The 13,337-nt window shown below is 39.3% G+C and overlaps 1 protein-coding gene across 1 annotated transcript in view; it reads right to left on the minus strand.

Moving 5' to 3' along the window:
- GABBR2 (gamma-aminobutyric acid type B receptor subunit 2) overlaps positions 1-13,337 on the minus strand; it is a 488,838-nt gene that overhangs the window by 289,381 nt on the left and 186,120 nt on the right. The window contains exon 3 of the mRNA XM_054817640.1: positions 12,764-12,934. Within this exon, the coding sequence (XP_054673615.1) occupies positions 12,764-12,934 (171 nt within the window). The remainder of the gene's footprint in view (positions 1-12,763; positions 12,935-13,337) is intronic.

Below are 13,337 nucleotides of genomic sequence, written 5' to 3' on the forward strand. Positions count from 1 at the left end.
ATGGAATCCTCTTTGCCTCTCGCTAAGTGGGGCAATGGTATCTTTGCCAGTAGAATGGCTGACCTGGTAAAGAGGCACTTTAAACTAGGAACAACAGAGAAGAGAGAGTTACCTGCAGCCCTGTGAAAGAGTGATGGACAGGGAGGGTTGATGAGCAAAGGCCCTGGAGTGATGTGACTAAAAAGGATCACAAAATCAACAAAACAGGGCTTGAACAGGGTCACCTCCAGCATTTGCATGTAAGAAAGGAAGTGCCTGCAAGGCACCATTATGGAGAAATCTCCCAAATCCTTTTTGGGAAATCAGCATGCTGGGGTGCCTCTCTGAAATGCCTGTACACTAATGCATGTAGCATGGAGAATAAACATGGTGACTTCAATACCTGTGTGCTGTTGCAGGGCTACGATTTTGGTGGGCCCACAGATGAGGTGGGATGGATCACGTAACTGCAGTGCTGCAATGGAGGGATACAGGCTCTTTAGGAAGGATGCTGGGAAGATGAGGACATGGAGTTGCCCATTATGAGGGAGAATAGCTAGAGTATATGGAGCTCTTCCTAGGGATGGATGGTGAGCCAACTGAGAGCTTATGGGTAATAATCACTGAGCACACCAATACAGGTGATATTGTAGTGGGTCAATAATCTTTGAACGATCATGGCTACTGGGAGAAGTGCCTGAAGACTGGAGGAAAGGAAATGTCAGGGAAACTACAGACTAGTCAGTCTCACATCTATACCTGTGAAGGTGATGGAGCATGTTGTCTACCTAGACTTCAGCAAGGCTTTTGACATTGTCCCATAAGATCTTCATAGAGAGGCTAATGGGCTGGACAAGCAGACAGTGAAGTGGATTGAAAACTGGCTTAATGGCTGGGCCCAGAGGGTGGTGATCAATGGCATAAAGTCTAGCTGGAGGCCAATAGCTAGCAGCATACCACAGGGGTCCATATTGGATCCAGTTCTGATCAATATCTTCATTACTGATCTGGAAGATAGGGCAGAGAGTACACTCAGCAAGTTTGCTGAGAACACAGAACTGGGAGGGATGGTTCATACACCAGAGGGTTGTGCTGCCATCCAGAGGGACCTCAACAGGCTGGAGAGCTGCGATGACAGAAACAAACCTCATGCAGTTCAGCAAGGGCAAGTGCAAAGTCCTGAGCTGGCAAGGAACAACACCATCCACCAATACATGCTGGGGGCTGACCAGCTGGAAAGCAGCTTGGCAGAAGAGGACCTGGGTGGACACCAAGTTGAACATAAGCCAGCAATGGGCCCTTGTGGAAAAGAAGACTAATGGTATATGGACTGCATAAGGAGGAGTGTTGCCACAGCAGTCAGGTTGAGGAAGGTGATTCTTCCCTTATACTCAGCACTGGTGAGCCCACAGATGGACTGCCAGGTCCAGTTCTGGGCTCCCCAGTACGAGACATGGACATACTGAATAGAGTCCAGTGAAGGGCCGCAAAGGTGATTAAGGTTCTGGAGCATCTCTCCTGTGAGGAAAGGCTGAGAGATTTGGGACTGTTCAACCTGGAGAAGAGAAGGCTTGTGGGGGGATCTCATCAGCATGCATAAATACCTGAAAGGAAGGGCAAAGAGGATGGAGCCACGCTTTTTTCAGTGGTGCCCAGGGACAGGACCAGAGGCAACGGGCATAAACTGAAACATAGGAAGTTCCATCTGAACATCAGGAAACACTTGTTAACTGTGAGGGTCACCAAGCACTGGCACAGGTTGCCCAGGGAGGCTGCGGAGTCTCCATCTGTGGAGATACTAAAGGGCTGTCTGGAAATTGTCCTGGGCAACTGATTCTAGGTGCCCCTGCTGGAGCAGGGGGTTTGGACCAGACGACCTCCAGAGGTTCCTTCCAACCTCAACTGTTCTAAAATTCGGTGGACTCCTAAAACACTACGAACATTACTGATGTCCCACATATAGTCACCTCAAACAGACTGGACATCTTCAGATACAGCTAACTCAGATTTAAAGACATACCTTGTACTTTAGAGTAATAGTTTAGGTTTCAGAATGCTCCTATAATCCATACGTGTGTCTAAACTGGCTTGGAAAATAATGGTTTTCTGGGACTTGGAATTAGATTTGTGATGTCAATTTGAAGTTGGTTTTGGTACAAGACCTAAGGCAGAAGATTTGATGTGTCCTGCATTTCTAAAAGTTTTGATACAGGTCAGTAGCTCAAACTATTTTACTGATCTGTGACAAGGTTGATTTTTGTCAGCCACAATTTGGAGCTACGGAAGTGTTTAGAAAGTAATTTTCATGTACACTATTAGCCTAGCACGAGTCACTAGGAGCAAACAAGCTCAGAATATGCCAGTGGCAAATAAAAAGTCTTAAGAAAATGGGTGGTAATGAGGAATGTCATTAAAGTTCCCAGGTCACATCTCTCAAAGACACTTTCTCACTCAGATAAAAGACATTCTGTTTAACCATGTAGGACACTTCTCACCTACAAATGCCCCCTTACTCTGTAGCTGAACGTGCACAGACCATTTCCTATGAAGAGGAATAAACCTAGGCTAAGGTTCTATCTTTCTGCTTTCTCCCCATTTCCTATATTGTAATTCTATGACCTTCGCATATTCTCACGGAATCTAAATACTTACTAGGACCCAGAAGAACCATGCTAAATCTAGAACTTCAGTAGTGTTCAAAACCTCTAGAAGTCCCACTGTAACATTGACAACTTCTCCCTGTTTCATTTTGATTGTATGGTCATTATTTTTGCAAAGACCAAAGGAAATTCATTGTAGAAGCACTCTGTCCTGGCAAGCAGAAATACCTAGATCTGTTATGTGCCCCACTCCCTCTTGGAGGTGAACAAACGTCTCAAAACCAAAAAATAAAGTATTCACACTGGCTTTCACGCTCCCACCATACAAAATCTTCACCCTGAGTGATGTCCAATAAGATTCCATGAAAGTTAAGCTCCCACTTTTCCAAAGGACATGAGAACTGCAGGGAAAGTTATAACCACAGAGCCTGAGTCACTCTGCAAATGGAAGAATAGCTTTGGACGGATGAGGTCATGATTCCATGACACGTGGAATGACTGCTAAGATCAAGTGCAACAGAGAAGGCAGAAACTTGTGGGGCAAAAGAGGACCGCCCCTTTCACCAGCAGCCTGCAGTTAAAGGGGAGTAAATAAAACATGAAACTGCACTGGAAGCCAAACTATATGCAGCTCAATCTGCCTGCTCCAGACAAATGAACAAACACTGGCCAGATGTTAACAGCTTACGTTCTTATTTCTCTGGGAGACTGCCTGCCTGAGCTGTATGCTACAGAGTGGTCCACATCACCAGTTCACTCAAGATCCCCAGTGCAACACTGTAGCAAAGACAATCAGAGGATGAATAGCATTGTATTAATGACAGGGCAGATACATGTTTTGGGGAAGACTGAGAATACGCAAAAAAATCTTAGAAGAGTAGTAGTAATCCTCATCTTAGATCCTTTTCTCCTTTTCTACAGAGTAAATTAATAACATGAAAAGAGGGCAGAATTGTGACTGTGTAACACTACATATGTTCTCTTACATTTCTAGATTTGCAGTCCAAGAGGGATGACCGTGATGTCTTTTCTTAAATCCTTTTCTCTCGCCCTGCAAAGGTTCCACTCTCCTCACATGGCACAAGAGGTTCTATAATCTGATGAAACTCAATCCTGAATCATCACAAAACCATCTAAAAGCATGAATGAAGTCAGAGAAAAGATGTTATAAACATGGCTTGGACACGACCAGAATAATACAGCAATAATCACAGTTCTTAGGAAAAGATTATTTAAAAAAACCCATAAAACAAAAAACAAAACAGTAAATAAATGTATCCATGAACAGACAATAGCACTGAATAAAACACACAAGAACACTTAAAAATTACTCTCATATCCTGAGCTAATTCTAGCTTTAATCATTCATAATGAAAGTGATAGGATATGGACATATTTTTAAATCAAACTTAAGTAATGGCCCCAGTGCTGCACGTGCTAACTTCAAGCAGTTTAACAGCTGCTTGACTCCAATGCTTGCAGATTACCTTTCACAGGGAATGGATTCTGTTAAATTTGCTTACTCTTCTGGGAATGTTCATCATTCCAAAAGACATTCCATGACTTTTCCAGGAATTTATTTTAACCTCTTAGCTATCAAGACTGAATTTTGATAAACTTTTGCAGAAATTATTTTCAGTGAAGTGATCTTATTCTCTTCTGATTTGGACAATATCACATTTTCCTACTACTCATCTACATCATGTGCACAACTGTGCCCACTTCTAAATTTTATCACTGCACCATCGATTTTAATTTGAAAATATCCTGCAATTGCCTGATGAATGGAAGATAATTAGATACCCAATCAAAACTATTGTGTGTGCGGAATGCTTGCAAGTTAAATCACTGTTTAGAATCAAATTTCATCCTTGTATTATCATTTTCTAAAAAACAAGAACCAAAGCATAGCAAAAACCAAAACAGAACTAGGACAATGCTGTGGTATAAGCAATAAAATTTCAATGTGCAATGCTAACATCTGTTACAACAAGCATTGTCTTGGAACATTTTTTCAGTATAATGTAAATGGGAATTTTTTTCTTTGAGTCTGGATTAGTCTTGGTTTCAGATAAAGTGATGATTTTTATATCAGATCAATTAGGAAAATTAACTATAAGGAGTTTTTTAGCCACGAGGCACTAGATGCATAGAAGGTACTGATCATTATACTCCTTTATCTTGTGTTGCAAATACCAACCCATCGCACATGCACAATATAAGGTTTAAACATGAAGGAATGGTGACCAGTCTCTAAAAAAATTTTTAAGTTTGTTTTGGTTTTGTTCAAGACACCTGAAGTTTGATAAGGACTTATTCAGTTCATGGGAACCCTGGGGCCTCTTAAGGTGACAGTGGAGTGCAAATCATCAGTGCAGGATGGCACAAACATGTAATACTACTGCATAGCTCTAATTCTCTGCCAGGTGATGTTCTAACCTCTTTTTTTTTTTTGTTTTTGGAAGCTAAAAAAAAATTTAAAAATGTATTAGGAACAGAAGAAAACATGAAAAATATTGGATAAAATACTACTGCCGTAAGAAAAAAAAAGTTTCCTAGCATGTCCTTTGCACAAAAGGCCAAAAAGAAACTTATGCATGCCCTTCAGAAAATTCCAGCCAGTCACCACCTATATTTTATATGCCTAAATATCTTCCCTTCAGATTCTGAAATTTCTTGCTGAAAGAAATGTCTCGGTCTTTTCCATTTTAAATTACTGCAGTGATTCTTCCCCCTTAAGCCACTTATACACCAGTGAAGATACAGTTTCCCATTTATATGAATAGCATCCTGTGATATAAGCAGAAGTCACTTTCAGAGACTGCCTTTTTGTGAAGATCTTCATGTATCAACTTGAATTATAGGAACAAATAATTATAAGACAGAACAGGGGAACTCATTCTTCTTCATAAGCTCAAGAGAACTTGAAGTAAGTTGTTCCTAAGATTTTCCTGTAGAAATCAGGCACGAACCAGGAATAAGGCAATATGAAGGAAGATCCCAGGCACATCTGTGCCTGTACCTCTGCTTTGCAGGGCAATTTAGAAACCACAAGGAGGACAGAATCTCCGTATTTCTGTTTATCGAACTCACTGAAACTATCTTTGGGAAAAGAATATTGGGGCTTCTTGAGATCAGGAACCTAAAATACATTGCAAAGGAAAAAGCCAAGCAAACAAACAAAACCTCATTTCTTCATAATGTGTGAAGTTGGCTTAAATACAGACTTAGTTTTGCTAGCATTTTTACATCAGTAGTTCACAGCTTTCAAGGTATACATCCAAGCCTGGTGAAATTTTGCTTTTGCTTTTCTTTTTAAGCCAGTGAAAGAAAAATTTAAAAAGTCTTTGTTTTATACAGTATATATTTTCAACAAATGCTTAAAGAATATTTAAGGCCATATCAAGGCATCTCAAGCATTCTTCAAACACAGCCAATAACTGCCCAGTAACAATGAAAAAAATGACAACTTTTTCCTCAAAAACTTCATATTAGTATTCCAAAGAAGGCCTAACAACTTATTTTATTTCCAGTCATCTTTATAACTACTGTTGAATACTAGGCAGAAGTTATCTGTTTCTTTTGTCCTGATTATAGCAACCTATGTTAGGATAAGATTGCTCCTTCTTCAAAAACAGCTGAGCACATGGAGATGGGAGAAAATCCTGGGTGGAACCAGGGAAGGAAAGACATAGCAGACGGAGGTCTTTTCATTTCCTTTAGGGACAAAAATATGAACCAGTAAAAGGAATCTGAAAGGCTTTGTGGAAAGAATGAAATGATGCAGAAAACAAACAAAAAGATGGACAGAATACAGGAGGAAGACAAGACACCTTGAAAAAATAAGAAACATTAGGAAGAGATACTTTGAAAAGTTCTACAGTTAAACAATGACAGTTATAACGTCTCAGTTTTTCTGCTCTGCATGCCTTTTCCCATATTTCTCTTTGACTGCCTTCTGTGTCTCACATCTCTTATCTTCTGCCTCTTTTTTCTACTTTTCTGCTCTCAAAGTTGAAGGTACAGGGCTCCTTCTAGAATGAAATCAATGGGTACTATTCAGAGCTTCCAACTTAAACATTGCTGTTATCCGGTAAATTTGATGCTTCCAAGCTCATTCTTGGAGAAAAAGTAATATTTTTCTTGCTGCCCTAAAACCTCTTGGCAACTGTGATGGAGAGTGGCAATCTCTGCTCTTCTGTCTTTCCTTAGAAGCCAAGCCTGAGAAGTCAAAGAGTGTAATCACACCTTGAAGTCTGCACAATGTATACCTACAGCCATCAAAACCTGGTGTCTCAAGCTTGTTTTCTGGCTGAAATTTGAAAGGTCACCAGATATCTCATTTCTTTTCCATGACTAATCCCTCTCAGCCCCTCAATAACTCTCTCACTGCATCTGTTTATCCAATGAATTCTTATCAGAACTGACCACTAACTCAGACCCTAGTTTGCAGATTCCCCAGTGACAGACCAAGGCTACAATAAATAAACTTCTAGATTAATAAGGCTTCCATTCTGCTTTCTCTACAGGAAAAGACAAATACTACTTTGAGAAGGCTTGTTTACTAGCTGCTTTTCTTTGGAACAATTTTCTTTTTTTCTGTTTTCCAGTATTGCATTTTCTGGGATGAGAATAGGAATTTATAGATGTTAAATGCTTTCAATTTAGGTAAAATGGACCCTAACAACCTTCTGATTTTTGAAGTAGATGTACAAAATGCAGCACAACCTTAAGAAAACCTAAGAGTGTTAACCATGGCAGCAAAACAAAAGTGCTATTTTGTCCACTTACAAGGGCTGTTTCTCTTTAGTATTTGTCACCAAGGTATTTTTAGGTTATTAAACCCAGTGAAGAATGTGATAGAGTCACAAGAGAAGATATTTTATCTTTTATTTTTCACATTGTTAATCTATTTCATTAGCTTACTGCACACTTCTCATTTCTTCTGTCTTTTTGAAATGCCACCTACACAGATAAAATTACATTAGGAGTTCTCAATATTTCCAGGAAGAAGCAGAGAAATCACATAAACAGATGACTCTTAAGAAATACAGAAAAACAAAGAGTCACTTGAGATGATCAGAATTTAACTTGTTTTCAAAACAATCCCAGACATGCTACTCAGTGGGAGGGAAATATACATTTTAAAAAATCTACAGATATCATGAATATGCCCCCAAATGTGAAGTTAAAATGCAGTTTCACTGAATTTTAACAGGACAAGGGAGCAAAAAGAAACAACTGAAGCCAGTCTAGAGAAAGTCTCCTAACACAAAACAAGGAAGCCAGAATCCCTCTTAGTGTACAAGTGAAATGAAGTGCTAACTTTCCATTTGAAACATACTATGCACCAAATAATGTGTATGAATAAAATGAGCTATATGCAGGGAAGAACAATAAAATACTGAAGAAGTAAGGTAAACTAGAATTGCTGGTTAGCAAATACAGCATTATCTGAAAACCAGTACGTGATTACACGTTTTTCTGTTTCACAGTCATATTCTGAAGCCTTTACATGTTCTACAACTGGTGGGTCCCAACAGTTTTCAGTTATTGATAGTTAAGTATGTCTTCATTCTCATGACTCTTTCCACTGAAACATGAAACAGAGCAAAGACAGACCACAGGAATATCACTTGGTTTGCCTAATTCAAAATACAATTCCAATCAGGTAGTGCTAGACAGGAGCAAAACTGGAGGCACCAATTGCTGCATAATCTCCAATCAGCTGAAAGCTCACTTGGGAATTGGAAAGAGGACACAGTCAGGACTTTTCTGAGAACTGTGTACTCAACAGCTGTAATTCTTCCGGGATGATAAACGCTAAAGCTAGCCTTGCTTTCAGCAGCAGGTTGGACCAGACAACCTACTGAGGTCTCTTCCAATCTACATTATCCTATGATTATATGCCATAACAAACACTTAAAGCTGAAAATCTTGAAATTATTTTGTAACCTCATTTATATACCTTTGCCATAGAATTATTAACTTTTGAAACAGAATCTTCTCTCAGAGGATGAGAACAAGGCAGCAATCCACAAAATCTAGGACACAGAAGCACAACGGATATGAGCCTGTCCTAGTTAAGTAACAGAACTGATAACATTTGTACATTACCCTTATACCAAGATGACTTACTCAATTTAAACATTAATCCAATGGAAGAGACATTTCTGGTTGTACAAACAGACCTAAATAACTTACAAAGGATACTAATAGTGAGCTGTGCTACTAGCAACCATAGAATTCAGGTCACTTGAAAAGTCATAATCCTTGGGATCCAAGCAACGCCAAGAAAGGGAGCCTCAAGCCATGCTAGCAGTATCGGATATATAGATATTGCCCGTGTGCTTCAAGAACTGAAAGCATGCTAGCATAAGCTTCTCCATTCTCTCTACCTACCTTTTTTCTCTGTATGTCACCTGGAGAATACGGAAGATGTAACGTGTTTATAAGAAAGAGAAGTTTTTCCACCAAGTAAAAGGAAATGCGAAGTCTCTGCAGCAAGGGTTCCCAGAGGAGCAAGAGATCCTCTGTAATTTTGGCCTCCAGAGATAAATTGGAGTAGGACTGATAATCTAAGTGATTGAGAAAACTGCCTCATTACAAGGCAAGGTAAACCAGAAAACAGGTTTATGACTTTCAGGGGCAGCTCACTTGTGGACAAGTATGTGAGCTTTAATTATCGGGATATAAGATCATAGTACAAATTACAAAGAGACAGGAGACAGTGATCCAGCTAAAGAAAAAAAGGAAACAGCCAAAAAAACCCAGAAGTTAGATGGCAGCTGAAGAGATACAATTAGGGTTCCTGTTGACTAAACTATATGGGTATGAAGTCTTCTCTATATAACATGGACAAGAAGGCAATATCTATCCCCACATGTGTTTAGGTGGAAGGACAACTGGAGGAAATTGAGATAGATATGCAAATTGTTCTACATTAAAAAAAAAAAAAGGAAGACTTGTCAAACTGATAGTCTTTCTGGGAGATGGAAAAATGGGAGAGAGCATTGCGCTCTCTTGCTGCTAGGAGTAAAACCATCTGAGTTACTACACAGGCTTTTTTAAAGACCCCATTAATTTATTTCTGCTTATTTTATTTTATATGAGTAAACAGAGATGACATTCAGTTACTTCTGGTCTAGTGGTTTGTAATGCATTTTCAGCATAGAAGAATCACTTCCTAAACTCAGTGAGATTTTACAACAAAGAGATAAGTTTTAGATGCTATTCAACAATTTTTTCACTTTCAGAAAATGTTAGGAAAATTAATAGTTTAAACAGTACTTGGGTAGTTTAGTCTGATGTTCCTTTAGAGGGAAAATTATGGTCTCAGTGGATATATAGACTTATGCCAGCACCTGGAGGTCACTAACAGGCCTTAATGGTCCCTCCTTTGGGACCTCCACCCACACCATTAGTCTTGTGTCTTCAGTCTCTGTCATGGACCTGCACAGCAACCACTAGACCTGACCCTGACCTGTGGATTGACTTTCCAGCTTGGCCTTGGACCTGCCACATCGCCACGGACTTACTTGCCTGATGGTCTTGCACCCTTGGCTGAGCCTGGCCTTGACCTCTGGGCCTGCCCTACTCCCTTGCAGTGGGCCTGGGCTCTGCCCAGCCATCACATGTTCTCCCCCTCTGCTGCTGGCGGCTCCCATCGCTCACTGCTTCCAGGCAGCCAATTAATTATTTCCTCCAGTTTTTTCTATGCTTTCACTGTCTGCACAGGGAAAGGAGAAAATCTGCACGGGGCTGCAAAAGGAAGGATGGAGCTCTACTAAAGTCAAAGACTCAGGACTCAACATTGTCTATAAAAATCACCTGAATTTAAGGAAGCTTTAACTGGACCTTGCATTACCTGAAGGCTTTAATGAATCACACTAAATTGAGTTTGCAGTCTGACACAGAAAATTGTTGCTTACCTTTCAAGAGGAATGGAAAGACTTTGAAGTCCAGCACTCTAGTAAAGCCTTGAAAGCTGCAGTTTTAACATTTCTTAAGTGACTCTGACAGACATGAAGTCCATCCCTCTGTTCCAAAGGAAGACCAAGAATCCCTATGTTGTGTTTGTTTAGTCTTATCTTAACAAACCCTACATGATGAAGGTTCAACAACCTACCCAGTTTATTCCACTGTTTTCCACTTTTAATCTTTCTCATAAAACATGTTTCTAAATTACTGAACTTTTTAATAGATGTCTCTGGTCTACTTACTTCTTGAAGATGATATTAGACCTGATCCAACTTACATACTTAACGAGTATTAAGTAGTGTTGAAGTTTACTCTGTGTCTTAAGTGTCAATATTGCATTACATCAGGGGTGGTGACATGAGAGCTGTTCGCTTCCTTTCTATTTTTCACAGTATGTCAAACAGTTTGACCTTCTTGACACTTACCCAGTTTGTGGTTCATTGTAGTGCTTCCTGTATCTTTCTTCAGAGATCTTCTGCCTAGATAGCTGTTTTGGACTTTTTCACTTACATAATATTTCTATTAAAACCTTTCTCTACTTGTCAAGATCATTCTCAAACCTAATCCTGTCCTCTGCAAAGTGCTTGCAGCTTTTCTCAAGTAGGTATCAACTGTAGATTTAATAAACATTTTCTCTATCCCACTATCTAGAGAACACCTTATCTTTCTAGAGAAAACCAGTTGACAGAATCCCATCCTTCTTGTTTGACAGTGAAGCACTGATAACTACTCTGTGAAATTTTAATTCCAAGCCAGAGAAGGATAAAACATATCATACTTTTTGATGACTTTTTGCTTCAGCATTTGTTTTAAAAACAAATATATAACTGATCTGATGTCAATTAACCTTGGTGGCAGGAATATTGGTTAGAGATTGCTCTTATAGCATCTTCCTCAAGATCAAGTTTCTGTACGTTTCTTTAGGAACACCTTTAATATTTTTATAAGTCGTAAAACATCACACTTATCACCTACCCCCTCTCCTCCGGACTTGTCATCTTGTCATAGAGGGAAATTAGATTGCTTTACAATTATTTATTCTTGACAAATCTGTTTTGGCCATTGTTTAGCATCTTTTTATCTTCTGGGTGATTCCAAAAAGATTATCTGCTCAAGCGTCTTTCCGGGAATTAAATTTAGCCTGACTGGTCTATAATTCCCTGGGTGTCTATGTGTTTTTTTGAAAGACAGACACAAAAGTTTCTTCCCTTCCCCTACATTTCGCTTTTTATCCTTTAATTCTCAAAGCTCATAAGGGAAGGTTCTAAGATCTCTTAAGTACTCCATAGTGAATTAATTGTGCCAGACAATTTGAAAATACCTGACTCATCTACGCAGACTCTAACCTGTTCTTAAAGCCTCTTCACTAGTTTTAATTATGCTAGTCTTCAGAACACAGCCAGCCTTTTTTTAATGAATGCTGAGGAAGGAAAAAAAACCAAACCCACCATGAAACTGGCATGCCTCTATTAGTTTTACCTCTCTGTCAATTAATGGGCCAACTCTTTCCCTTGTCTTGCTCTGATTACTTATACAATGTTCTCTTTTAACTACTCTACTGTTAAAACCATGCTTAAGGCACTTGGCCCATACTTTATTGCAATTTCTAGGACCAAAATGTTGCTCAGGGTGAAACTCAGAAGATTTTGGAGGGTGCATAGTACATGATCTTATCAGCTCTGGGGCTTCAGTCATTTCTGCCTCAGTAAGCTCCTCCAATATTTTCAGCTGCAAACTTAGCAGATTTTGACTCTCAAAGTTCAGACTGATCAGACTGATGCTTATAATAAATCAGAGCACGAAAGGAACACAATGAAATTAGATTTAGTCTCTCTTTTAAGTGAACCAATGTCAGGATACAAGCCTTCTTCAAAAATCATACACTGTTTCAAGTAAAAGAATATAAAGGAACCTTTGCAAAAAAAAAAAAAAGTTATTTTTTTGCACTTGTGTGCAATGATCTTGGTGCACAAAAAGAGTCAAGGGAAAGCATGGGTAGCTTTTACTATAGACAGTCAAATAAGCCCCAGAAGGGAATTAAGTTTATTCAGTGCAGCAAATGTGACCTAGCAAGACAAAGCCAAACAAGACTGAAACAGTAGGTCTATTTCTTTTTACGTAATTGCTACTAATGGAGGAACTAGCTCCTTGGAAGTCTGATATTGGTAGCTGTCTTTGTGTACTCGAAATTATGCAAATCTTACCTCAGAGAACCTTTGTACATCCTGGGTTAAAGTTCCTACTCTCTTCCACTGATAATATTTGAGTAACTTCAAAATTGCTGGATTCACTGCATTATCAGATGGCACTGTCCGGAAGAAATAAGGATATTTTTTCTTATCAGCCAACTCTGGGGTTGTTGCTGCAAATGAGAGCTGAAAAAAATCAAACAACAAAAAAAATGAAAGTCACCATAAGTCATCTAGCAGCCAGAAGAAAAACTTTGCTCTTCCCAGTGCAACAAGACACAAACCACCCACTGCAGTCATGTAGAGGATTTTCATCATCATACAGCTTGGAAATCCTACCAGCACCATTTACTCATTTAGTAAAAAAGCGATTTTTAAAATACCTTAGATCTATAAACCACCTGCTGCAAAATTAAACTAGTGAATCTTCAAAGTCAGCGGTGTAAAATCCTCTGTTTGACATCATGCATCTTACACACTGCACAGAGCAAGAAGCTCTAAGTAAATCTCTATGATGAATTCCCCATCAAATTCCTTCTACATTCTCTTCATAAAAGTTGAGAATCGTTCTCAGGGAATATCCTCAAAC

This window comes from Grus americana, chromosome 2 (genome assembly GCF_028858705.1).
Source record: "Grus americana isolate bGruAme1 chromosome 2, bGruAme1.mat, whole genome shotgun sequence".
Lineage (NCBI taxonomy): Eukaryota > Metazoa > Chordata > Aves > Gruiformes > Gruidae > Grus > Grus americana.